The following is a 27,371-nucleotide window of genomic DNA, read 5'->3' as shown; positions in this document are numbered from 1 at the left end:
AAGAAAGAAAGAATAGAGTGCTCTCTGTGGAAAGGACTACAGGTTACATTAAGTGTTGGGGCACCTGAGTGGCTCAGTTGGTTAGGTGTCTGCCTTCGGCTCGGCTCATGACCCCCAGGGCCCAGCATCCGGCTCTCTGCTCAGTGGGGAGTCTGCTACTCCCTCTCCCTCTCCTCCAGTTTGCGCTCTCTCTCCTTTTCTCTCCTCACCAGCAAATGAATAGGTAAAATCTTAAAAAAAAAAAAAAAAAAAAAAAAAAAAAGGATACATTAAGTGTATAAAACATGATGTAAAAAGAAAAAAATTGACTAAAGCAAGATAATAGTAATATATTTGGGGAGCTATGGCATATGTGAAAAGTAAAATATATGACAGTAACAGAAAGGTTTTGATGAGGGAAATAAACATACACTTTGAAAAGTTCTTATATTGTACCTAAGTGTTATCATTTGAAGATAGACTGTGCAAGTTAAAGATACATATTGATGATTTATCCCCAGAGCAATCACTTAAACAAAAGTAAACAAAGAATGTAAAGATTCCAGTTAAAAAGCAGAGATCAACTGTGTTTTATGTTTGTATGTTTCATTTATGCATGACATATTATCTTTTCTTGATAAATTGATTCCTTTATTATGAAATGTCTTTTCATCCCTGGTAATATTCCTTTTCCTGAAGTCTGCTTTGTCAGATATTAGTATAGCCACTCAGCTTTATTATGATTACTGTCTACATATTTATCTTTTTCCGTCCCTTTTATTTTGAAACAGATTTTATGTTTAAAATAAATTTCTTCTGGGGCACTTGGCTGGCTCAGTCAATAGAGCATGTTTGAGTCTTTGTCTTGGGGTTGTGAGTTCAAGCCCCACATTGGGAGTAAAGATTATTTAATAATAAAGTATTATTTTTATTTTTTATTTAAAAAAATATTTTATTTATTTATTTGTTAGAGAAAGAGTACAAGTAGGAGGAGCAGCAGGCAGAGGGAGAAGCAGGCTCCCTGCTGAGCGAGGACCCTGATGTGGGCCTCAGTCCCAGTACCCTGGGATCATGACCTAAGCCAAAGGCAGAGGTTTAACCAACTGAGTGTCCCAGAATATAAAATTTTTTAAAAAAATGGATTTCTTCGACACATCATATAATTGAGTCTTGCTTTTATTAGACTGATAAACTCTGCCTTTTATTTGGAATCTTTTGCCATTTCCACTTAATAAAATTATTTGACATGGTTGGTTGTAAGCCTACCATCTTGCCATTGTTTTCTATTTGTACCATTTATTCTTTGCTTTTTCTTCCTTTGTTTCCTGGCTTTCTTTAGACCATTTTTTTTTTGGTATTTCATTTTATTCATTATTTATCATTTTGTGTTTCATTGTATTTATTTGTATTTCTTGGTAAGTGTATAAAGAAAAATATATGTAATTTTAATATATATTAATATATAACATATAACATATATGCCATCTTATTTATGATAGATAATTATATATTATATGATTTTATTTATAATACATAATTTATTTATAATTAATATGTAATATATGTTATATATTATATATAATTTATATATATTATATATACATGATAACAGCTTCAAAATATGTAAAATGAAAGCTAATAGAACTAAATAGAGAAATAGACAAATTCACAGTTATAGCTGGAGATTCCAAAACTTCTCTCTCAGTAATTGGTAGCATAGTTGATAGAAAATCAGGATACAGAACAAGGGGTTGACAGACTCTCACATGTGGGCCAAATCTGTCTTATTTGTCCATTTTTATATTTCCTGTGACCTAAGACTGATTTTTACATTTTTAAGTTGTGAGAAAAATAAAGAACAATATTCTGAGATGCATGAAGCTTATATGAAATTGAAATTTCAGTGTTTATACATAAAACTTTATTTGAACCCCTGCACACTCCTTTATTTACATACCTCTGGGTGGTTTATGCTACCACTGTAGAGTTAATTAGATGCAACAGAGATTATATGGCTCACAAAGCCTAAACTACTTCAGCAGACCTTTAAGAAAAAGTTTGTAGATCCCCTAATATAGAGGTTTTGAACACTAACAACTAGGTTGTTTTAATTGATAATGGAACGTTTTCTGTAACATTATCAAAATACACATTTTTTTAAGTTCACATGAGATGTCACCAAGATAGGCTATATGTAGATCCTAAAACAAGTCTCAATAAAGGTGAATGCATTAAAATTAGGTAGAATTAGTTCTCTTACTTCATTAAAATTATATTAGAAATCAAAAAAGTATGATCCTCGGGTTGCCTGGGTAGCTCAGATAGGTTAAGCATCTGCCTTTGGTTTAGGTCATGATCCCAGGGTCCTGGGATTGAGTCCTGTATTGGGCTCTCTGCTCAGTGGGAAGCCTGCCTCTCTCTCTCTCCCACTCCCCCTGCTTGTGCTTTCTCTCTCTCTGTCAAATAAATAAAATCCTTTTTTAAAAAAAAGGGTATAATCCTCAATTTATGAGGGAAATTTTCCTAATTACTTCTTAAAAAAAAAAGTAGTACTTAACCCATGGATCAAATATGTCACAAAGGAAATTAGAAAATAGTTTGAATTGAATTAAAATCAAAATACAATTTACTAAACTTTGAAGGGTACAGCTAGAACTGTTCTTAGAAGGAAATGTATAGCTTTAAATGTTTATATTAGAAAAGAAAAAAAGTATAAAATGAATCATCTATGCTTCTAAGCATAGCAAAGAAAAGTAAGTTAAAGTCCCAAATAAATAGAAGAAAGAAAATATTAAATATGAGGAACATAGATTAAGGACATAGAAAACAAGCAGTAGAAAAAAAAATAATGAAACCAATGGTCTTTTTTTATAGGTCAATAAAATTGATAAACTTCTGGGTAGACCAAAAAAGGCGAGAAATTACTAACATCAAGAATGCGCCTATACATTAAAAGGGTAATGTTATGGACTGAATGAACGAATGTATACCTCTCAAATTCTTGTGTGTAAGGCCCAGTCCTCACTGTAATGGAATGTGGAGATGGGGCCTTAAGAGTTGGAGCCCCCATGATGGGATTAGTGTCCTTATAAAGAGATACCGGAGAGCTTGCTCTTGGCTCCGCCCTGTGAAGACAGGGAAAAAGGTACCTTGTCTAAAGCCAGGAAAAGAGTCCTCATTAGAAAGTGACATGCTGGCACCTTAATTTTGGGCTTCTAATCTCCAGAACTGTGAGAAACTAAATTTCTGTTGTTAAACCACCCTGTCTGTTGTATTTTGTTACAGTATCCTACACAGGCTAAAACAGAGATAAAGAAAAGATTATGAATAATTTTAAGCCATTAAGATGAACAGGCATTCATTCAGTTTAGAAGTGGACAAATTCCTTGAAAAATACAAAGTATCACAACTGACGCAAAGTGACTAGAAAACCCAAATAATTCCATACCTATTTAAAAATTGAGAATTAAAAAGTTAAAGACCTAATGGCTTTATTTTAGGAAGTAATAATACCAATGCTATACAAACTCAGAAGAACACTTTCTAATTTATTTTATGGAGTTAGTATTACCCTTGATACAGGAGGGAAAAGAAAACTATAGATTAATATCCCTCATGAAAATGGACCCAAAGATAATATTTAGAAGGCATTAAATTAAATTCAGTTATATGTCTGTAGAGAGGAGATCATATATCATGAATGAGTCAGAATAATTCCAAAAATACAAAGTGGTTTAACTTTTGAAAATTAGTGCAACATACTCTGTTAACGGAATAAAGAGAAAAACTTTATGATCATCTTAACATGTCCTGAGGTGTTATTTGAAAAATTCAGTTTTTATTTGTGATAAACAAGACCCTCAGCCACTAGGAATAGAAGGGGACCTGTTTACCCTGATAAAGGTATGAAACTACATCATACTTAGTGTTCTTAAGAGAATCCTATCCTCTGAAATCCATAATGATGCAAGTATGTTCAGTCTCATTATTTCTATTCAGCTTTGTACACGAAGTGCTAGCCAGTTCAGTAAAGCTAGAGTAAGAAATAAAAGGCAGGGACACCTGGGTGGCTCAGTCAGTTGAGCGTCTGCCTTTGGCTCAGGTCATGATCCCAGGGTCCTGGGATCGAGTGCCACATCCAGCTCCTTGCTCAGAGGGGAGTCCGCTTCTCTCTGTGCCTTCTGGTCCCTCTGCTTGTGCTCTCTCTCTGACCAATAAATAAATAAAATATTTTTTAAAAAGAAAAGAAGTAAAAGGCATACATGTTGGAAAGTAAGGAACAAAGCTGTATATGTAGAAAGTTCTAAAAAATTACTAATGTTGGGGCGCCTGGGTGGCTCAGTGGGTTAAGCCTCTGCCTTCGGCTCAGGTCATGATCTCAGGGTCCTGGGATCGAGCCCCGCATCGGGCTCTCTGCTCAGCAGGGAGCCTGCTTCCCCCTCTCTCTCTTTGCCTGCCTCTCTGCCTATTTGTGATCTCTCTCTGTCAAATTAAAAAAAAAAAAAAATCTTTGAAAAAAAAATTACTAACGTTGTAGGATATAGGTTAAGCAATGTATGCAAGACACTATTACACTGAAAACCACAGAATGTTGTTAAGGGAAATTAAAGGGGCCTCAATAAATGCAGAGAGAAATCATGATATATATGTTTTGGATGACTTAAAACTGTTACGTGAATTCTTTCCCAGATAAGTACCTGATTTCGAGAATGGCTATTAAGGGGCTCCTGGCTGGCTTGGTTGGAAGAGCATGGGACTTTTGATCTCAAGGTTATGAGTTCAAGCTCCACATTGGGTATAAAGATTACTTAGAAAAAAAAATTTTGTTTAAAAAGAATTGCTCTAAAGTTATCGTAATCAAGATAGTATGGTGGTAGTATATGGTATATGTTTAGTTTGAGAGGTGGGGGTTTTGGAGGGAGGACTGACTACAAAGGAGCACCGGGGAACTTTCGGAGATGGTGGAAAGGTTCTATATCTTGATTTTTGCAGTATTCGACAAATTGCATTTAAAATGTAGGTGGATTTTATTATCTCTAAAGTATAACCTAATAAAGTTGCATTTTTAAAAAGATCCATATTTGTAGGATAGTTTTCCTGGTGGATTTCTTCAGTTTCGAGATGGGAATGTATGAATTTTTAGAAGTCTCTTCTATTTATTTTTTTGGAACCTGACTAATATGTAGCAGGCATTCAGTAGTTTTCAATATATTGTTCAATAAGATGCAGGGTTTTTACAAGCTAAGTATTTTGAATGCTGATTTTCATAATAAAAATTTTGGAAAGTCTCTAATGTATTTTGTACAGAGAGTAGTTCTTCAAAGTTATGTATTTAATGCACTATAATTTCCTTGTTTCCTGTTGACTTTTAGTAAATTATGCCCATGTGATTGGTTATATATTTTCCATTTTTCAGTGGCTATAACCTTTTCTGGGGCCATCTAGATGAGTAATTCTTAGATTTTTAGATTTCATAGAATAATAAAATTTTTTAGTTAATTTTGAGCAATGTCTTAAATTTTGCTAAGTAAGCACATCAAGAGAAAAAAAGTCACTGTCACCTACAGTCATCATTTTAATACCAAAGAAGTGGAAAGAACATCACTTTCAGGTAACACAGTCCTTCCTAAGAAAATCAAGACATATTATTGATTATTATGTGCTAGGCGTTATACCTAGTATTTAGAAATTTTTTATTTATTTTAGAGCCAGAGTTCAATCAAGAGTGTGAGCAAGAGCAGGGGGTGGGGGGGCAGGAGGAGAGGAAAAAAGAAGACTCCCTGCTGAGCAGGTAGCCTGATGGGGGGCTTGATCCCAGGACCCTGGCATCATGACCTGAGCTGAAGGTAGACTCTTAACTGACTGAGCCACCCAGGTGTACCTACATCTAGTATTTAAATATGTTACCTAATTTAATTTTCAAAATACCTCTGTAATTATACTCATTTTTTTAAAAAGATTTTCTTGGGGCACCTGGGTGGCTCACTCAGACCTGGGTGCCTTCAGCCCGGGTCATGGTCTCAGGGTCCTGGGATCAAGCCCCACGTGTCGGGCTCTCTGCTCAGTGGAGAACCTGCTTCCCCCCACCCCTCACCTGTCTCTCTGCCTACTTGTTCTCTCTCTCTCTGTCGAATAAGTAAATGGAATCTTAAAAAAAAAAAAAAATATATATATATATATGTATATATGTATATATACATATATATATATATATACATATATACATATATATATATATATATTTTCTTTTTTTTTTTTAATTTTATTTATTTATTTGACAGAGATCACAAGTAAGCAGAGAGGCAGGCAGAGAGAGAGAGGAGAAAGCAGGCTCCCCACTGAGCAGAGAGCCCGACGGAGGGCTCGATCTCAGGACTCTGGGATCATGACCTGAGCCGAAGGCAGGGGCTTCAACCCACCGAGCTACCCAGGCGCCCCAGATTTTCTTTATTTATTGGATAGAGAGAGACACAGTGAGGAAAGGAACACAAGCAGGGGTAGTGAGAGAGGGAGAGGTAGGCTTCTCACAGAGCAGGGAGCCTGATGCGGGGCTCGATCCCAGGACCCTGGTATCATGACCTGATGCTTAACAACTGAACTACCCAGGTACCCCTATTATACTCATTTTATTGGAAAAGATTTTGAGGCTCAATTATGTCAGGTAACTTGGTTAGAACAGGTAGTCTGATTTAATAGCCCACGCTCTTAACATAGCTCAGGCACTTTTATAATTCAGAACAATTAAACTAAAATGGTGGGTTTCTATAATTGTATTTTTTTTTTTAAGATCTTATTTATTTGAGAGAGAGAGAGAGAGGACAAGCGAGGGTGGGGGGGAGGGAGAAGCAGACTCCCCGTTGAGCAAGGAGCCCCATTCAGGGTTCAATCCCAGGACCTTGGGATCATGACCTGAGCCAAAGGCAGACACTTAACCCACTGAGCCACCTAGGCGCCCCTAATTGCATATTTCTTGATAAAAATTTGTTACCATAGTTCTTTATTTGATAGTCTAACGTGAGCTCAAATAGCATGTATAGTTGTTTTTATTCACACAGGTAATGATTAAAACCTCTGTTAAAGAAACAACCTTCTAAATGTTCTTTTGATTTGTTTTAGAATATTCTGGGTAAACTGATAAAATCCTCTTGCTTTTAGGGTGTTTTTCCAGTCTTAACACCTTGTGCTGGTTAAGAAAGCACAAGATTGTGGTACTATTGTCTCACCATCTAGGGCTACCAGGAGAGTTCAAAAGGGCACACCCTGTGCCCAGCTTTCACTCCTATCTAGAGCATGAATTACAGTGTTCTAATTTAGTGACAGTGTTATCATTATAATCCACTTAAGTCTGCACGTACTTTGAAACTTTATGTTAGTGTCAAGTTGCTTGTTTTTTTCTAGGAATGGTAAGACATCATGAGATTTTTGTGCTAAAAAAATAAACTTTAGTTTGAATGACACTTTTTACACTTGCTAGCCGTGTACAAAAATCACTTATTTTCTGAACCTCTGTCTCTTCATCTGTTAAAATTAGTAAGATTTATCTCATGTATATTTTTGTCAACTCAAATGAGGCAGTATAAGTGAAAACAGTGTGAAAACTAGAAACAAAGGGACATTTTAGGTGGTTGGAAGCCCATCAGGGTGTTTAAGGCGAGATAATGATGTGATAGACTATTTTATTTTGGTTGGTAAGTTGGAGCTGAGTGGGGCTAGAGGGAGAGTGAGTAGAGGAAGGCAGAGTGGAAGGGGGAAGATCATAGGTGAACTTAGTGACATCGAGAGTGGACATGAAAAATGTAAACAGTCATTTTGAAGGGGAAAATCAATATTTCTGGGTACTTATGAGGTGGGAAAAGAATTTCTTCCCTCCCAGGTTAATTTACAATAAATATTTGCCTGTTATTTAACGGTCTTGCTAGGCATTTGCTATATACAGGCACAGCCAGTAAGGACCTATAGAAATTAGTAGTCTTTGGGGTCTGGGTAGGATGCTGCCTGCATTCATGAACAGAAAATTTGGGAGTGAGTCCTCGTTTGGGTTATTAAGTCAACCTACCCACTTGTAAGCAAGTGAGTTCTGTGCCACAGATATGGTTACAGAATATTGCCATGTAGTTTTTATATGATCTTCATGTTCTTTGTTTGCAGAGTTCCATTAATGTTTGGAAAAATGACAGTTTTAGGCATTTGGGAAGATTGTATTTTCCTCCTAATAGTGTTAAGTATGGTACTACTTAGCATTAAAAAAAAAAAAACAACCCCACTGTAGGGGGGTGAGAGGAATGGGGTGGCTGGGTGATGGACATTGGGGAGGGTATGTGCTATGGTGAGTGCTGTGAATTGTGTAAGACTGATGAATCACAGACCTGTACCTCAGAAACAAATAATATATGTTAATTTAAAAAAACACTATAATGAAACTTAGGGCTTTCAGATAATTTGCATTCATTCAGTCATACATGGTGCTATTTTTGGGGAAAAACATTTCTGAATCTTACGTACATAAATTTGAGTATTCATTATAGGCTTGTCAGTTCTAGTTATTGTCAATGTTAAAAGGATTTAAATAAAATTTAGCTGTAAACTCGGCTAGTGGATTTGTTTATTGTATAGCAGTGGTTCTCAAACTTTAGATTGCACCAAAATCATGTGGAGGGCTTGTTAAAACATAGGTTACTGGGTCCTAGCCCTAGGTTCTGATTCAGTAGGTCTGGGGTAGGGCTGAAAATTTGCATTTCTAACAAGATGATGCTTATGTTAAGATCTACTGTTACATAATAAGGAATAAGATTATGTTAGGAAACAACAATTTAGCTTCTAAAAAATACTTCATAAAAAGATCAGTAAAAAATAATAATGCCTAAGAAGTAAACTTAATTTTCATAATGATACAGTTCAAATCCCCTCAGGATGTGGTAAATATAAAATTTCTTTTACAATCTTTATTAAAAGTTATTGTTCTTATTTATTTAGCACTAGAACAAATTAGAAAAATATCTTTAAAAATACATTAGAGACATTATAAAATTGTTCTCTACTCACAACAAATAGTTGTCTATTTAGAGGTATAAATATGTAATTTATTTAGTGCTTTTCCTTGAAGTTAAAAATCAGAATTGAATTTTTAACTAATTTAATACTTGCAGTGAAAAACCAAAAACACCCATTCATTCATTGAAGGTGGATGGTTTGTTTTCCATTATCCTTCTCTTCCCTGATTAGATCCATAGTGTCCTGAATTTCAAAAACTAGAACTGTTGGAAGGATGAAACATGACAATAGGGTTAATGTAGTATGTCAACTTAAATTAGTTTCAGTAATTTCAAAAAATCTTATATTTTTTTAGCTAATGGGAATGACAACAAGAAATTTAAAGGAGATAGACCTCCCTGTTCGCCTTCCCGTGTTCTCCATCTTCGCAAAATTCCAAGTGATGTCACCGAAGCAGAGGTCATATCATTAGGTCTACCATTTGGCAAAGTTACTAATCTTTTGATGTTGAAAGGAAAAAGCCAGGTATGTAATATTTAAAGACTGAACCACAGTGATTATCTCTGGGTATTAGTGCTAAAGATGACTTTTATTTTCTTGAACTTTTCTATGTTTTCTGGATTTCATTTTCTTTAGATAGTTTTTTAGTTCTTTAGATAGAATTTTTTTTATGTGTGACAGGAAGCAACAAACAAAAATATTAACACAGGACATAGAATTATTTTTTAATCAGTGACTTGGCCTTTTCTTCCTTAACAAAAAACCTTTTATATTCTTAATTACAGAATAGTTTATGAAAAAACCCTTTGATTATCAGAAGACCAAGACACAGAGAGAGGGGATATAAATTATACCTTATTTGGCAATTAAAGAACATTTAAGTTTTCTAAAATCTTTATAGAAATGTGTAGTATATTTTAATTGTAGAATTAAATATATATCTTCTTTAATAATTCAGAAGAGACTGTTACAATTTTTTCATTTCAGAAGTTAATAGGTTTTTCTTTTTTTTTTTTTTTTTAAGATTTTATTTATTTATTTGACAGACAGAGATCACAAGTAGGCAGAGAGGCAGGCAAAGAGAGAGAAAGGAGGAAGCAGGCTCCCTGCTGAGCAGAGAGCCCGATGTGGGGCTCAATCCCAGGACCCTGGGATCATGACCTGAGCCGAAGGCAGAGGCTTTAACCCACTGAGCCACCCAGGCGCCCCTAATAGGTTTTTCTTAAGATGAATAAGGAAACTTGCTTTTGTGCTGACCAGGACAAAAATATAACACTTTTTATGTTAATTTGAACAATCATCTACTTTCTTGTTCCAGCTTAGACCCCACTAGGGTGAATTCTTTAGTTCTTTTCCAGTTTTTGGTTGTCCTGAAAATCTTTTATGCTGAGCATTGCTGTAAGAAGACAACAAATTTAGGCCCCAGACATTGTGTAATACATTGTGATAAGTCCCTATTTCTTAGAATTTTCATAAATAAGTTTAAGAAACATAAACAGATTTATAAATAGATTGATATGTGTTGGTTATGAAAGAGATTGGAAGATGTCTGATTCTGGCCCTTTAGTAAACGAAGTAAACATTCCCATTTAGTTCAGATGTAATTATTTAAATCTGAGAGGTTAAATAACATGTCTTAGTATTTAACTTCTGTTGTGTTTACACTTCTGTCTTACATCTTTTGGAGATCGTACATGCACTTGGATCTTTATTTTAACTCAGTTGCCACTGTTGAGAATAATATGGTTTGCATAGTTTTAGAAGAGCCAGTGTGGCCAAGTCTAATGGCTGTGAGATGTATCATGTATGTGTTTCATGTATATTATCATGTTTCATGGAGTGTATTCTGTACATTCTTTCAAACTGTTACGAGGAGCAGCAGGCAAGATCACACTTTGTCTTTGTCTCTACTACTGGTTTGGGGTTTGTTATTTATCTGTAGTGCTAACTGACTGTTATGTTAAGTGCTTGTCTTTGGATCATAAATCCTGTTTTGAAAATATTTTGTTAGTAATATACTTTAGTGAGAGAATGTCATGTTAGCCATTAGAACTACTAGGACTACCTAGCTGTTAGGACTAGGTATAGTCTATCCTTTGGTACTTAGAGGTAAAGTGTTGAGGGCAGCCTGGGGGATATCTGTACCAGCCTTTCTGTGGGTAGTGACTTGATTTTTTCTCCACTCCTTATTATGAAAATGGATTTCTCTGCATACTTTGAGAAAACCTAAATAATTCCTTTATTCGGCTCCATGTGGAAAAAGTTATTTTTGTGTATGAATTTTTAGGTTGTATATACTTTCAGGAAAAATTTTCTATCACAAGAATCATGTATTCCAAAGATGTTTAGCTTTTCTTTTGTGTGACTGTTAGACATTGAGTTTAGTTCTTTGCATTTATGAAGGAGTTTTCAGAAAGATACTGTTCCCCCGTAGAGTGAATATTATTAGCAAACAATTTATAAATTCTTTGTTGAAAAGATGATTAAAAACCAGATAGGAAGTATTATTTAGCTATTTTGATTACCTTGATCATTTTTAACCTCGTAGACAAACTAGTAAGTATATTACTGATACAGTTGGATAGTGGTTTTAAATTGCAGTGTGGACATTTATTCCTTGAAGATGGTGGAGTTTTATCTATTTTGGATTGATTAATGATATTTGATCTACCACATGGCTAACATTACTACTTCATAGAATATTGTTAGTTAAAACATTTAATTGGTTCACTTGTGACATTTGAGTGATACGGTTAAGCATCACATTTAATATTTGTCAAGTTAATATTCCTTTACTGGAATATTTGCCAAATAGAAACATTTAGCAAGTAATATAACTATAAACAAATAAGTAGTTTGTTTTATAGATATTTGCCATTATCTGTGTTAAGTAAATTTTGTTCTTAATAAATACATATTTTTATAAATGAAATATTTTATGCATAATTTGAAGTGGTTACTGTACACTTGCTAATTACATACTCTGTTGTAGTGAAAAAGAATTGAATTGTCTAACTAGAAATTTGCATTGATTCAATCAGGGGTTCTTCCTGCATGTTCCTGCATGAACAATGTGAGATGTTCTTTTTTTTTTTTAAGATTTTATTTTTATTTATTTGAGAGAGAGAGAGCAGGAGAGGGAGGAGGATCAGAGGAAGAAGTAGACTCCCTGCTGAGCAGGGGGCCCAATGTGGGGCTCAATCCTGGAACTCCAGGATCATGACCTGAGCTAAAGGCAGTCACTTAACCAACTGAGCCACCCAGGTGCCCCTAAATTTGAGATGTTCTTATAGGTAGTTCCTAGGAGTCAGAATGGTTACTATTTCGTCTTCCTAACAAACCATTAAGATAGGGTGGCGACAGCCAGAAGAAGCCATATAGAGAATAAGATGTAAGTCCCAAAGATCTTCTTCCATCTCAGCTCTTCCTATATTCTTTTTCAAATATCTGATATGAGTACAATGATTACAGATACAGATACTAAAAGATGAAATTCAGTTGAGTAAATTTTGAAGATTTTATTGGCCTTTATTCAGCAATTCATGAATTGGGCAGCATCCCGTCTAGCAGATGGAAAGGACCTGTGAAGAGCAGTGCAAAATGAAAAACTTTTGTAGGCAGAATAGGGTGAGATAAGGAAGTTACTAGCAGAGTGAATTGTGTCAGGCAAGTTCGCCTTCCTTTAGGGATGGTGGGGGGGGTCTGTCAGGCAGATAACCTCACTATTGCTGACCAGGTAATTCCAGATGGACTGGTTTAAGATTCCACTCTTGGGAGAGGTTGAAACTATAATTGTTAGGTATTAAATCTTGGTTGGTAACTTAGGCTTAATACAGGTGATTATATTTTGGGCGTTGATGTTTCTTTTATTTCTTTCTTTTTCTTTTTTTTTTTTTTAAGGATTATTTATTTGTCAGAGATAGGGGGAGGGAGCGCAAGCACGTACAAACAGGGTAGCAGCAGGCAGAGGGAGAAGCAGGCTTGCTGCCAAGCAGGGAGCCTGATGTGGAACTAGATTTTAGGACCCTGGGATTGTGACCTGAGCAGAAAGCAGATTCTTAACCAACTGAGCCACCCAAGCATCCCTCTCTATTTTATAATACAGATCTTAAAAAAAGTGACTTGAGGGGCACCTGGGTGGCTCAGTGGGTTAAGGCCTCTGCCTTCAGCTCAGGTCATGATCTCAGGGTCATGGGATCGAGCCCCACATTGGGCTCTCTGCTCAGCAGGGAGCCTTCTTCCTCCTCTCTCTCTCTGCCTGCCTCTCTGCCTACTTGTGATCTCTGTCTGTCAAATAAATAAATAAAAAATCTAAAAAAAAAAAAAGTGACTTGAATGACTCAAGTCAATATTGACTTAATGCAGAAAGTTCCCCCATTTCCCTGATTTGAACAATTGAGCCTTTGCACCCGCATGCTCTTTTTAATTGCATAATAAACTTAATTGTATCATAAAGAGTTGTTTAGTAAAAGGTAAAGGAGAGCAAATCATTATGTTCCCCCCATCTTTGGGAAGTTTTTCTTTGGGAATGAATGATTAAATCCCAACCCCCCGAAAGCATCAGGTGTGCTAATGCTCACCTTTATTTTTGCCTTCTTAATTATTTCTAGATTTTAGAGAAAAGGAAAAAAGAGAAAAACCAAAAACCACATGAAATCATTTATTCAACTGGCAATTTCCCAGTCCCAAATCCTTTATTGAACCCAACTTTTCAAATGTGTTTTCAGTTAACATCAGTGATACACTTTGAAGCAAAAGTCTTTTCATAGTTCTTAGCTGTCTTTCAAAAACATGAGCTTTCACTTTGCTTTCTTGTGTTTATTGCAGGCTTTCTTAGAAATGGCTTCTGAGGAAGCTGCGGTTACTATGGTGAATTATTACACTCCTGTTACTCCTCACCTTCGAAGCCAGCCTGTTTTTATTCAGTATTCCAATCACAGAGAACTTAAGACTGACAATCTACCTAATCAAGCTGTAAGTATTAAAGGCATTTTAAAAATTAGTTACAAGAACTCATGGTATAATAACATAGAATTAATTTTCTGTTTTTTAGAGGGGAAAAAAAAATCTTGTGATTTCCTTCATGTTAGGATGCTTTATTAGTAAAGATTGTGTGTGTAAATTCCTACCTGAAGGCTTAAGTAGTACTACTTAGAAATAGGTTTGAAGTTCTGATATTAGGAATCGTATTAGTTTTCCCTTGAAACTTTTTATGAGTAAAAGAAAAACTTATATTTCTATCTCTTAAAATTTCAGATCTAAAAAGAACTTTTCACAGAATATACAGACTCATAACAGAGGCAGTAAGAATTTGAGTGAAACTTCTGTAGTGATGTTAAGTAACGGAATTTAACATTTAAAATGTTAATAAGAATTTATATAGAAACATTCATTAAATATATTTTGACACTCCTAGATAAACGTGGATTGTAGAATATCAACATCTCTAACCTCATTTTTCAGTTTTTGATATAGTTCGTGTTGACTTTTTCTGTGTTTCTCCAGGTTGATATGTAGTAGCTAAAATAGTAATTTGAAGTTATTCAAGGGTAGAAAAATTGATCCACAAAGCAGGAAAGAGGTTTTTTATTATGTTAAGAGCAAGTTTGGCCCCTATATTCTTACTCTAGGCAAAAGAACTCCACCAGCTCTTTGAATTTAAATTATAGTTTTCCACATTCTTAAAATGATAACTTTTCCTGTGCATAATCCTTAAGTTGTTCTAAGAGCTATTAACAATATATAATAACCTATATAAACTTAGTATTTGAGATGTCAGCTTTACATTTTTTACGTATTAGACTTTTTAAAATGAAAAACTGACTTATAAATTCTTAATTGCATACATTCTCATGGTAAAACATTGAAACAATCTAGAAAAGTAAAAAAATAACAATAACAGCATTGAAAACAATCCAGTTATCCAGAGAGAGCTAATTAGGTAACATTTTGCTAACAGTTTGGTGTGAACCCCTTCTCTATTCAGGTGTATAATTATCTGTGTATATAATTTTATATCATTGGAATCCTAATGTTTTGAAAGGTATTTTTTTCTATGTAATATGTCATGGATGTTGTTTCATGACAACAAGGGTAGAATTACTTCATGATTTTTAAATGAATGCTTAATACTCTCTTCTATAAGATTGCTACAATCTATCAGTATCTTGTTAATAGAAATTGAAATTGTTTCCAGTTTTTTGCTTTTACAAAAAACACTATAGGGGTGCCTGGGTGGCTCAGTGGGTTAAGCCGCTGCCTTTGGCTCAGGTCATGATCTCAGGGTCCTGGGATCGAGTTCCGCATCGGGCTCTCTGTTCAGCGGGGAGCCTGCTTCCCTCTCTCTCTCTCTCTCTCTCTGCCTGCCTCTCTGTCTACTTGTGATCTCTCTCTGTCAAATAAATAAAATCTTAAAAAAAAAAACAACAAAAAAAACCCACTATAGCAACATTCTTACATATCTTAGCCCACTTGCAAAATTTTCTTATTAGTTTACATATGTGGCCTTATGGATTGCTTTTTTAAAAGAATATATTTTACTTACGGGGCAGCTGATAATGTGTGAGCAAGCAGTTTTCTTGTCTTTGTTAATACGCTATGTGAGAAATGACGTCTTACTGTTTACTTAGTATTTATTTGATAATTTATAGTGATTTCTATTAATGCAGTTTTTTCCTGGTAAAATATATATAACATAAAATTTACAATTTTTAATGATTTATTTAACGATTTAACAAGTTCAGAGCATTTGGTACATTCACATTGTGTAACCCATCACCACCATCTTCTCCAGATTCTTTCATCTTCCCAGACTGAAACTCTGTACCCTAAATACTAATTCCTCATTCCCCCACTCCTCTAGCCTCTGGCAGCCATTCTACTTTCTTTCTTTCTTTTTTTTTTTTTTTTTTAAAGATTTTATTTATTTGACAGACCGAGATCACAATTAGAGAGGCAGGCAGAGAGCGAGGAAGGGAAGCAGACTCTCTGCTGAGCAGAGAGCCTGATGCGGGGCTTGATCCCAGGACCCTGCGATCATGATCTGAGCCGAAGGCAGAGGCTTTAACCCACTGCGCCACCTGGGCGCCCCCATTCTACTTTCTGGTTCTGAGTTTTGTCTGCTAATACAGTTTTTAAAAAAAAAAAAAACTTTATTTATTTATTTGACAGAGATAGAGAAGGAGGGAGAGAGTATAAGCCAGAGAGAGAGGCAGAAGCAGACTCCTTGCTGAGCAGAGAGCCCAGCTCGGGGCTTGTTCCTGGGACCCCAGGATCATGACCTGAGCTGAAGGCAGACTCTCAACCGATTCACCCAAGAGTCCCTGCTAATACAGTTTTTAAAATATTTTTATGCAATAATCAAATCTCTTTAAGATTATATTATGGTTTCTGATTTTGATACCATGCTCATAAAGACCTAGTGTAGCAACATTTAAAAACTTTTTTTAACCTATTCTCATACTTTTATGTTTTAGCTGTTTTTACTTTAATGTTTAAAGTTTTATTTTATTAGAAATATTTGGAGTTGGGGAGTGAGGGTATAGGTTTTGGTCTTTTTTTTTTTCTTCTTAACTCCCAGTGACCAGTTTCTCCCTTACTATTTTTTTTTAATAACCCATTTATTATTATCCACTCATGTGAAACTTGTCCTTTGTCAAGTTCTAGTTTTCCACACACTTGCTTTCCCCTACTTACAATATACATATATATATATATGCTTTTCTAGACATGCATACACATTCTGCTTGCATGGCCCTGATAAACTCTCTTGTGTGGGCTGCTCATTTGCCCACATTACTTCATTACTCAGTGTCTAATCCGGACTACCTTTTGGATTCCACTCTGCTCCATTCCTTTTTCCATGTTCCTAGAGCTAATGACCTCTCCAGTATTGATATATTATTGAATAGGGCTGGCTCTTTTCAGCCATTAGATATTTACTGTATTTTAAAAATTGGGACACCTGGGTGGCTCAGTTGGTTAAGTGTCTGCCTTTGGCTCAGGTCATGATCCCAGGGTCCTGGTATGGAGCCCTGCATCGGGCTCCCTGCTCAGCGGGAAGCCTGCTTCTCCCTCTCCCACTCCCCCTGCTTGTGTTCCCTCTCTCACTGTCTCTCTGTCAAGTAAATAAATAAAATCTTTTAAAAAATATTATTCATTCAGGGCACCTGAAGGTGGCTCAGTGGGTTAAATCCTCTGCCTTAGGCTCGGGTCATGATCTCAGGGTCCTGGGATCGAGCCCCGTATCAGGCTCTCTGCTCAGCAGGGAGTCTGCTCCCCCATCCCCGCCTGCTTCTCTGCCTGCTTGTGATCTCTGTCTGTCAAATAAATAAATAAAATCTTAAGAAAAAAATATTCATTCATTCTTCTTTTTTTTAAGTAGGCTGCATACCTAGCATGGAGCCCCATGCAGGTCTTGAACTTAGAACCCTGAGATCAAGACCTGAGCAGAGATCAAGAGTTAGACGTTTAACTGACTGAACCACTCAGGCACCCCCAACTAGTTACTATATTTTATTTATTTCTTCAGATAGAATAGAATTATTTTGGTAACTCCTACCCCCCCCAATTGGATTTGGGTTGATTTTACAGATTAATTTGAAGATAATTTACATATTTATATTACTCTCTCATCGTTTGGAGGAGGAAGTTATATTTGTCTCCTGTCTTTCATTAGAGTTTTTAAATTTCCTTCATATAAGTCATGGAAGTTTTCTTATTAGTTTGATTCCTAAATATGTTAGTATAAGTCTTGAGGAAGAAATAAACAATTAAATAAAACTCTTAAAGACTGGATTATTCTAAAGGGAAACTGTGAGAAATCCCAGTTGCTTGGCAACCAAAGCCAGCCGAAATGACCTAGTTTATTCTTAGATAGCCTTGATTTCTTCCCAGTGCTCTTTCCATTTTGTTACTTTCGTGCAGTTTTTATGCATTGATGTTTGATAAAATATAATAATTTTTCTTTTATTAAAAGTCCTGCACCAAAGCGGAAGTCAGAATTGAAAGTACCTATTTGCATATATAAAATGTACCAAATGTCTTTTTATTCTGACAGCTCCAAAAAACTGATAAATTACTATTTCATTATCTTTTGTTCTTTGAATAACAAGATAACCCAAAACATGTCCATAACTTCTTTTCCAGCCTATGGACTTACTTGCCAGAGGGTCAGGTGAATATCAAATATTTTTATCCTTTTATTTAAACTAAAAGGACTACTAAAAATTTAAATCATATTTTGAGTTACAGCATTTGAGAATTTTTTTTTTTTAAATATAGTCATTGTGGTATAGACAGGTGTTTTTTGACCTTGTGGGTGAACATTCATAAATCTGACAAGATAACCATGGAAGGATTTTTCCCTAAAAATGTCCTAAAAAAATCATCAAGCTGTACACTTAAGGTCTGTGCATTTTATTGTATATTTATTTCCATATCAGTTTTAGAAATGTCCTTTTCACATTATCCAGGCACATTTAAATTTTATATGAAGTATATTAACCCTCCCCACAACAATAAAATATTTGTTGATTTTCCAGTCATACTACTGCTATTTTCTTTAATTAATAGTTAATACAACTATTCCACAAAGTTTGTTTGTAAAACATTTAAAAATAAGGGGCACCTGGATGACTCAGTGGGTTAAACATCTGTCTTCGGCCCAGGTCATGATCCCAGAGTCCTGGAATCGAGCCCCCTTGGTCAGAGTCCCTCCTCAGTGGGGAGTCTCCTCTCCCCCTGCTTCTTTCCTCAGCTTGTGTGGGCTCTCTCTAATAAAATAAGTAAAATCTTTTAAAAAAATCTAAAACTTATCTCCCATAGTAGGAATTCTACCTCATAATTTGTAGCATCAAAGACACAGAACATAAGTCAGCTATGTGAAATAATCCTTTTATATTAAAAAAAACACATTTCTCAGGGTGCCTAGGTGGCTCAGTTGGTTAAGCCTCTGCCTTCAGCTCAGATCGTGATCCTAGAGTTCTGGGATCAAGCCACTTGATGGACTCCCTGCTCAGCAAGAGTCTGCTTCTCCCTCTGCCTCTGCCCCTCCCCTGCTCCTTCCTCCCTCTGTCTCTCTCTGAAATAAATGAATAACATTTTTAAAAAAAGAAGAAGAAGAAGATTAAAAAAACATTTGTCCTTTTCCCCCCTGACTTTTCAGTTGCCCTCAGTGGAGAATATGACTCAATTTTATTTATTTTTTTTAATGCTTTGCCTAATTAAAAATTGAAACTACAAAGTTACTTGCAAAATAATTCTGTCTTCGTTTCAGGTATTATTTTCTCAGATTTTTATTGTCAAAAACATTTCTAGCATGCCTGCTACTCAGAGACCTTTGTACGCAGTGCACTATGAAATACTAATGCAGAATATATTGAGAACTGTAGAGTGATTAGGACAATATATACCAGGGCTGCTTATACTTCTCCATTATGGTAGTCCAGATTCCCAAGAGGAAGAGTGAAGGAAGAGGAACTATAAGAACGAGAATAGTAATATTAGTAGCAGTAAGCATATATGTGGAATTGTTTAATAAAAAGGATTGGTAGGGGTGCCTGGGTGGCTCAGTGGGTTAAGCCTCTGCCTTTGGCTTAGGTCATGATCTCAGGGTCCTGGGATCGAGTCCCACGTCAGGCTCTCTGCTTGGCGGGGAGCCTGCTTCCTCCTCTCTCTCTCTCTCTCTGCCTGCCTCTCTGCCTATTTGTGATCTCTCTCTGTCAAATAAATAAATAAAATCTTAAAAAAAAAAAGGATAGGTAGAATGATCGATGACATAATGAAGTGAAGTCAGCGAGGTAAAGTTTACTTTTGGTTATGCAGGCTTACTTTTATAAAGATTTAATCACCTTCATCTAAGAGAAGAAGCCTTTATTCCACTTAGATCCTCTCTATGATGACATCTTCCTCTAGACTTTCCAGAGTTGTGTTCAGTATGGTAGTTGCCAGCTATGTGTGGCTAAATTTAAATACATTTAAAAATGAAAAACCTAGGATGCCTGACCGGCTTAGTCGGAAGAGTGTGTGACACGTGATCTCAGTGTTGTGAGTTCAAGTCCATATAGGGCATAGAGATTACTAAAAACAAGTAAACTTTAAGAAAAGAAGAAAAAATTTAGTACATCAATTGCACTTGGCACTTTTCAAGTGCTCACTAGCCACATGTGGCTAGTCACTATCATATTGGACAGTGTAGATATTGAACATTTCCATCATCCCAGGAAACTCTGTTGGAGTTTATCTTCCATGTCTGTGCTTACTTTTGTGTGTATATGTGTGAGGGAGAGAGGACAGACAGTTATAAATACTACTTTTATGTTCTTGTCTCCTAATTCTAACTTCTGTGTCATTTCTGGGTCTTTTTATTTTTTAATTGACCCCCACCTCACCCTCATCTAATGATAGGCTCAAAGTTGAGGTCTGAATCAGTTTTCAAATTTGAAGGCAGTAGAACCCTTTTTCTAAATAAACTCATACGGAGGAGCCTAGTATAAAATAGATGAGACGAACTGCTGTGTTTGAAGCAGGGTTAGGATGCTCGGTTTTCCATGGGCATGGCTGTTTTTTAAAGAGCATAGTTTCAAAAACCAATGGTATAAAATTTTCAAGTAATTATTTATATGCTGTTCTCAAAGATGATGATTCTTTGGAAACTGGATGTTGGGCACTTTGTACATTACCTGATACATAAGAGTATGTAGGGCCTAAAGATGCTGTTAAAAGTATAAAAAAAGGGGTGCCTCAGTCCGTTAACCATCTGCCTTCGGCTCAGGTCATGATAGCAGAGTCCTGGGATCAAGCCCCGCATCAGGCTCTCTGCTCAGCGGGGAGTCTGCTTCTCCCTTTCTCCCTGCCCTTCCTCCTGCTCCTGCTTTCTCTCTCTCTCAAATAAATAAATCTTAAAAAAAATAGTACACACCTCATAAGTTGTTGTGAGAATTAGAGATATTTGTGTAGTGAGTGCTTAGAATGATGCCTGCACATAGTGTTCCATAAATGTTTAATTATAAATAAATATTGTCGTCTTACTAAAAAAGAGAAGAAGCTTGTCTGCCTGACCCTGCTTGTGCTCTTACATCTCATGCCAGGCTGCCCCACCATTGAATTCCTTCCTTGCCCCATTCAGGCCCTCATGGACCTGGTCTTCACTTTGCTCAGACTATCTACACTATATTAGTCCACACTGTGTGGACCCTTTCCTGACTGTCCTTGGGCTCTGACAGTCCTTTGTACCCTTCTTCTGTTCCTCAGGTTCTTATGTCTAGCATTGAGCCACCCCCACACATAGAAGGTTCATATCTTATTTGGGCTCATGTTCCCCTTGCCAGGCAGCCTGACCACACAGATGTTCTCCTGACATTGCTTGGGCTCACGTGATGCTCATGCCAGGATGCCTTCCTATAGGGATGCATTCCTAACCCCCTCTGAACCACTGTAGCTTCTCTCTTCCATATTTGCATCTAGCAGGTGCCACCCAAAGGTTTTAGAACTCAATTGTTTAGGGAGAGAAAAGGAAGAGGTACTTGAGTGGTTTCTAAGTCATCTTTAATGTTACTTTCACATTTTTTTTCTTACTGTCATTTCAAAATTAGGAAATAAAAGGGCTCCTGGGTGGCTCAGTTCAACTCTCAGTTTTGGCTCTGTTCCTGATCTTGTGGGTAGTGGGATCGAGCACCACGTCAGCTTGCACTCAGCGTGGAGTCTGCTTGGGATTCTCTTCTCTCCCTCCGCCCACACCCTACCCCCGTTCGCACACACGCTCTTTGAAAAAATTAGGAGATAAAAATCCACATCCAAATTTTCCTCTTCGCCATGTGTTTTTTTTTTTTCATTCAAGTAAATTTAAGCACCTTTCTTAAATATTGTGTCATTGTTACATGAAAGCAAGACTTTGAATCTTAACTGATTACAGATTTAGAATATGTGCATCTAGAGAAAGTAGATATGTATATTTTTATTTAACTATATTACTTCATAGTACTCTACACCAACTGATTTTTAGGATTCATGTAGTGCTTCAGTGTAACTAAAAGTTCTCATTTTGGATCATTTTATAGAGAGCCCAAGCTGCATTGCAGGCTGTCAGTGCTGTCCAGTCGGGAAGTCTGGCCCTTCCTGGAGCTCCTACCAATGAAGGCACAATCCTACCTGGGCAGAGCCCTGTGCTCCGAATAATTATTGAAAACCTCTTTTACCCTGTTACTCTGGAAGTTCTTCATCAGGTAAAGTGGAATAATACTCTTAAGAGACACATGTGACCTCCAAACCCTTGATGTTTTATTATCTTTAGAGTTTTTTGGTTGTTGATTTTGGTTGGTATATTTGTTTAAATAATAATAATTTTTTAAAAAGCCTTCAACATCCTGTTTCAGGTAAGAAATAGTATCAATTAGAGATAAAATTTTTTAAGGACTTTATTTGTTTATTTGTCAGAGAACACAAGCAGGGGGAGTGGCAGAGGGAGAGGGAGAAGCAGACTCCCTACTGAGCAAAGAGTGTGATGTGGGACTCGATTCTAAGACCCTGAGATCATGACCTAGCCAAAGGCAGATGCTTAACTAACTGAGCCTCCCAGGCACCCTAGAGATAACTTTTTGATAGCTTTCTTTTTCTAACTAAAATACTTGATTTAAAGGGATATATAAGAAATTCTTATTACCTAAGCATGAAAATGAACAAATTATAAAATCCTGTAAAAACCGCTAGTAATAATTATTCCTAGAAAGTTAAATCAATATAGAAAACAACTAACTTATTTCTTTTGACTCCTTTCATATGAGTATTTTCATTTTAAAAACTCTGAAAGAAAGTTGTGTGATAATTCTGCATATGTAAAATAGAAGTATCATATTAAATACTGACTGATAACCAACATAGTTTTCATAGGCTACTCATTAATATTTCTAAACTGTTGTGATAAAAGACACTCCACCAGATCATGGCCTACTATGAATATATTGAATTTAAGAACTGGAAACTCACTTAGTTACATAATTTTATAGTGGATAAAACAGACTCCAGTAATTGATTAATTAAATATTGTAGAGAGTAATTGAAAAGCCAGTTAGAACTCAAGCCTCCTGATTTGAGTGCTTATTATATTTTTAACTGATGCTCCATATATACACATATCCTCAAAATGTACAGTTACTTGGTAACCTGTATGCATGAACATTTGCATCTAGCCCAAAACCTTCAGTTAGTTTTTGTCCTCTTTTGCTGCATATTGATTCCATTTCATTATACCTGTCAGCCCATATATCAAAATGTTAAAACACTAAAACATGCTTATTTCTTATTTATATCTCAATATATATTGCATAGCATGATACCAAGTCAGTCCAGAATCATTTAATTGTTTTTCAGACCTTTGGATTTACATTACTAAGTGAAGAATCATAGGGGTATATATGTGCATGTGTAGTTAAGAATTGCATTCCATCCTAGTCTCACATTTTATCGATAAGGAAACTGGGGTGTTTAAAAGTTGTTACTCTCCCACAGTCTTTGTACTAATTGGCAATAAAGCTCAGATATAGTTCCTGTGCCATGCATGTAAATATCAAAATATACCATTTATTAGGCCTACTGTGTTCCCTATGATAGCTTTTTGCAAGCCATTTTCTAAATAAATGCATTTGTGAAATTTATCTTAGGGAGGGCTCTAACAGTGCTATCTATAGCCACCCTCATTCCTTAACAGGGTTCAACAGTTGCTTAGGTGATTGGCTTCTTGGTTCTGGTAGATTTTCTTCTCTTGTTACCCCAGAGTGTTACTGAACATTCTATGATCCATCAGCAGCGTTTGCTTTTGTAACTGTAACATTGAAACTATTGCTATCTAACTTACAAAAGGTGTTTTTGTCCCTGTGGTCAACATTGCCATCAAACAGCCTTGAACTTAGCTACCGTCATGTGGTCCTGTCCCATCATTCCAGTTATCGTTTCACTGGGAGCAGTAACAAACCTTGTTTCTCTCCCAAAAGATCACAGTGTCCTTCAGGGTGAAGAGGAGTGATTCTGAGAGTCTAAGTAGTAACCATTGGGGTAAGACTCTCAGCCTTTCAGCTAACTGCACTCCATTCCCACTGCTGGTGGAATAAAACCAAAGTCCTTACTAAGGCCCTTCAGGTTCCCATATGCAGACCTCTCCCCATCTCTTTAACCTCTTTCCCTAATATTTTGCTTATTTAGCCCCCAGCTTTTCTGGCCCTTTTACTGTTTCCCCTCCCCCCAGTTAATTGCTGTCTTAGTCCATTTCTATTTCTTAGGCCTGGAGCACTCTTCCCTGAGTTAGTGACTTTGTTGAATCTACGTCATTCAATTTTCAGGTCAAATTTACCTCTTCATTCTTTCTCTAATTATGTTAAGCCCTCTCCTCCAGCACTTTGTATCATTAGCCAACGAAAGTGTAGAATAGCATAATGATTAAGGATACAAGGTCTGGAGCTGGTTTGAATCTTGGCTTTGTCATTTACTGTCTCTATAACGATGAGCAAGTAACTTACCCTCTTTGTATCTTTTTATTATTTCTATGCATTTAAAGCCCCTAGAGAAGTGTACATATTAAGGTATATATTTGAAAGGTACATATTAAGTGCTCAAGAAATGTTAGCTGTAATTATCAGATGCTAGTAAATTGCATTTGATTGCATTACTAAATTGCATCACTAAAATGCTACTAATAAACTAATCCTTGCTCTTATTGTCTTATCTATTAAGATATAATTTCGTAAGTAATAGCATAAAATGTGATGAATATTGTGATGAAGGAGTACATGGAAGTGTGGATTTTGTTGCTTCTGTTATAATTAATTAGCAGATTATTTAATACTTTTTGCTGAAGAGTTGCCATTAGCTTAACTGTTCTCTAACATCCATTGAAGCTAGTGTTTTTTCTTTAGCTCATGGTGAGGGGATTGAGTGGCTGAGATGAGAGCAGTGCTATTTCAGATGAGGAAAGCTAAGGGAGCTTTTCAATATGACATTTGAGCAGAGGCTTGAAGTATGTGAGGATATAAGTTATGTGTACATGTGGTAGCATAATCTAGTCAGAACAGGAAGTGCAGAGTCTCTAAAGTGGAAGTGTGCTTTAATGCGTTGAAATATCAGAAATGAGACTATGTTTTGTAGTGTAAGAAGTAGGAAGGCCATAAATGATAGAGTCTCAGAAGATTTGGGATCCAGCTGATGGGAAGCTATTAGAAGATTTTGAGTACAGTAGTAAAATGATAGATTTATGTTGCAGTGAAATCACTCTTGTTGCTATGTTAAGAATAAACATATAGGTGTAAGTGGACGATCTTGGCATAGTCCAGATGAGAGATGGTGAGACCCACGTGAGGATGTTGTCACAGGCAGTGATGATAATGGATGTATTTGGAAGGATTTGCAGATGGTTTGAGTAGATGTGGATTATGAAGAAAAAGAGAAGTAATCAGGAATGCCTTTGAGACTTTGGGTATGAGCCTCTGCTAAATACAGCAATCTTGTACTAAGATAGTGAAGACTGAGTGAAGGGGCAAAAAGATTTGGGGCAAGGGTGGGAGGTAGTGGTTTGGAGATGTTAAGCTTCCTATTAGGCATGCAAGTGGTAGATGTTGAATAGACAGTTCGTAAATAAGTCTGGATTGGGTGTAAGAATTCAGGGCTGGAGATGTGGTTATCATCAGCGTATGGGCGGTAATTAAAACCATTGGATTAGATGGCGTCACATAGAGTATTTATAGATAAAGAGGACATTTATCGACTGATCCATAATGTAAATTCAGCCTGCATACTAAAAAATTCCTTTGTGCGCTGAAAAAGTTCAGACAATGTTCTCATATAATCCATTACTTCCAAGTACTGTTATTTATGGGGGACTTTTATGAATGTCCATTAGATGAATGTCTTTGGGATAAAGGACTGATCGTTTTGAATTGCAGAACAAAGAAAAATAACTTGGAAAAAGCAATTATTTCGATATTGAAAGAATCAGTGCTAGTAATGTAAAATTCTTGTTCTTGAGGCACAGTGAATGGTTCAGTTGGTTAAGCATCTGCCTTGGGCTCGGGTCATGATCTTGGAGTCCTAAGATCAAGTCCTACATTAGGACTTGCTCAGCAGGGAGTCTGCTTCTCCCTCTGCCTCTCTATCTGCTTGTGCTTGCTCACTCTCTCTCAAATAAATTAAAAAAAAAATTTTTTTAAATAATAAAATTCTGGTTCTTAAGTCTTACCGTTTTGTTGGGTACAAAAACTGTTGTAAACAAATTATGGCCAATACACTTTTTACAAGTGAGTACAAATGAACTTTTTCAGTCTCTAGTAAGTGCTACTTTTATAAAAATCATGATGAAGATTAATTTTACCTGACTTTGATCTTAGTATTCTCTTTATCCCATTTTTAAAGTCTGAAAAGATTAAAATGCACAGGAAACATCAAGAGTTGAGTCTGTGCGTTTATGACAGCAAAATAAGTATATTAGGGAAATAGAGTCACAGAGTCAAATTATTATTGTAATCAATATTAATAAATCTGTACATATTAAACTTTCCCAAATGATAATCTTTTTTTTTTTTTTTAAGGTTTTATTTATTTATTTGACAGAGATCACAAGTAGGCAGAGAGGCAGGCAGAGAGAGAGGAAGGGAAGCAGGCTCTCTGCTGAGCTAAGAGCCCGACGCGGGACTCGATCCCAGGACCCCGAGATCATGACCCGAGCCGAAGGCAGCGGCCTAACCCACTGAGCCACCCAGGCGCCCCCCCCAAATGATAATCTTATGAGACCAAATTGTTTTAAAATTAGTATTTTGGTAATTATGAAAAGATGTTAAAAATCACACTTGAGGCATTAGCCTGGATTCCCTGATGTTGGTCCTCACTTACTTTGTTCAGAAGTATCAGAATGATCTTTGTAGTTCCTCTCTCAACAAATACAGTCGAGGGGACTCTGGATAACTCCCCATGATTAGCCAGTTCGGTCCATTTATTTTTTATTTATTAATTTTTTAAAAGATTTTGTTTATTTATATGACAGAGAGACAGCAAGAGAGGGAACACAAGCAGGGGGAGTGGAAGAGGGAGAAGCAGGCTTCCCACTGAGCAGGGACCCTGATGTGGGGCTCCATTCCAGGACCAACCTGAGCCAAAGGCAGACACTTAATGACTGAGCTGCCCAGACACCCCTAGTTCAGTCCATTTATATTCTGTTAGCACATTCGTTAAAAATCACACAGCCCAACAACAGTCAGGATGTACATTGTACTTGGTGTTCAAGTTAAATGAGAGAAAGAATATAAACATTAAGGAAATCTGAAAGTTAAGTTAAAATTAACTAAGTTCTGTGCATAATTTTGTGTAAAATTATTCCAAATTTGAGAACAAATTATATGTTCTTGCTATTTCATTAATATTTT

At 36.2% G+C, this 27,371-nt stretch overlaps 1 protein-coding gene across 6 annotated transcripts in view; it reads left to right on the top strand.

Moving 5' to 3' along the window:
- The window catches only part of LOC111145848 (polypyrimidine tract binding protein 3), a 115,872-nt gene that overhangs the window by 52,603 nt on the left and 35,898 nt on the right, over positions 1-27,371 (top strand). For 4 of the 6 annotated variants that reach the window (XM_022501121.1, XM_022501117.1, XM_022501119.1 and 1 more), the window contains exons 3-5: positions 9,326-9,495; positions 13,798-13,944; positions 22,029-22,193. In XM_022501121.1, the coding sequence (XP_022356829.1) occupies positions 9,326-9,495; positions 13,798-13,944; positions 22,029-22,193 (482 nt within the window). The remainder of the gene's footprint in view (positions 1-9,325; positions 9,496-13,797; positions 13,945-22,028; positions 22,194-27,371) is intronic. The other 2 variants (XM_022501123.1, XM_022501122.1) reach the window with 1 other exon arrangement.

This window comes from Enhydra lutris, unplaced genomic scaffold (assembly GCF_002288905.1).
Source record: "Enhydra lutris kenyoni isolate GAN:26980312 unplaced genomic scaffold, ASM228890v2 scaffoldscaffold13, whole genome shotgun sequence".
Lineage (NCBI taxonomy): Eukaryota > Metazoa > Chordata > Mammalia > Carnivora > Mustelidae > Enhydra > Enhydra lutris.
This window is presented reverse-complemented; position numbering and strand designations above follow the sequence as displayed.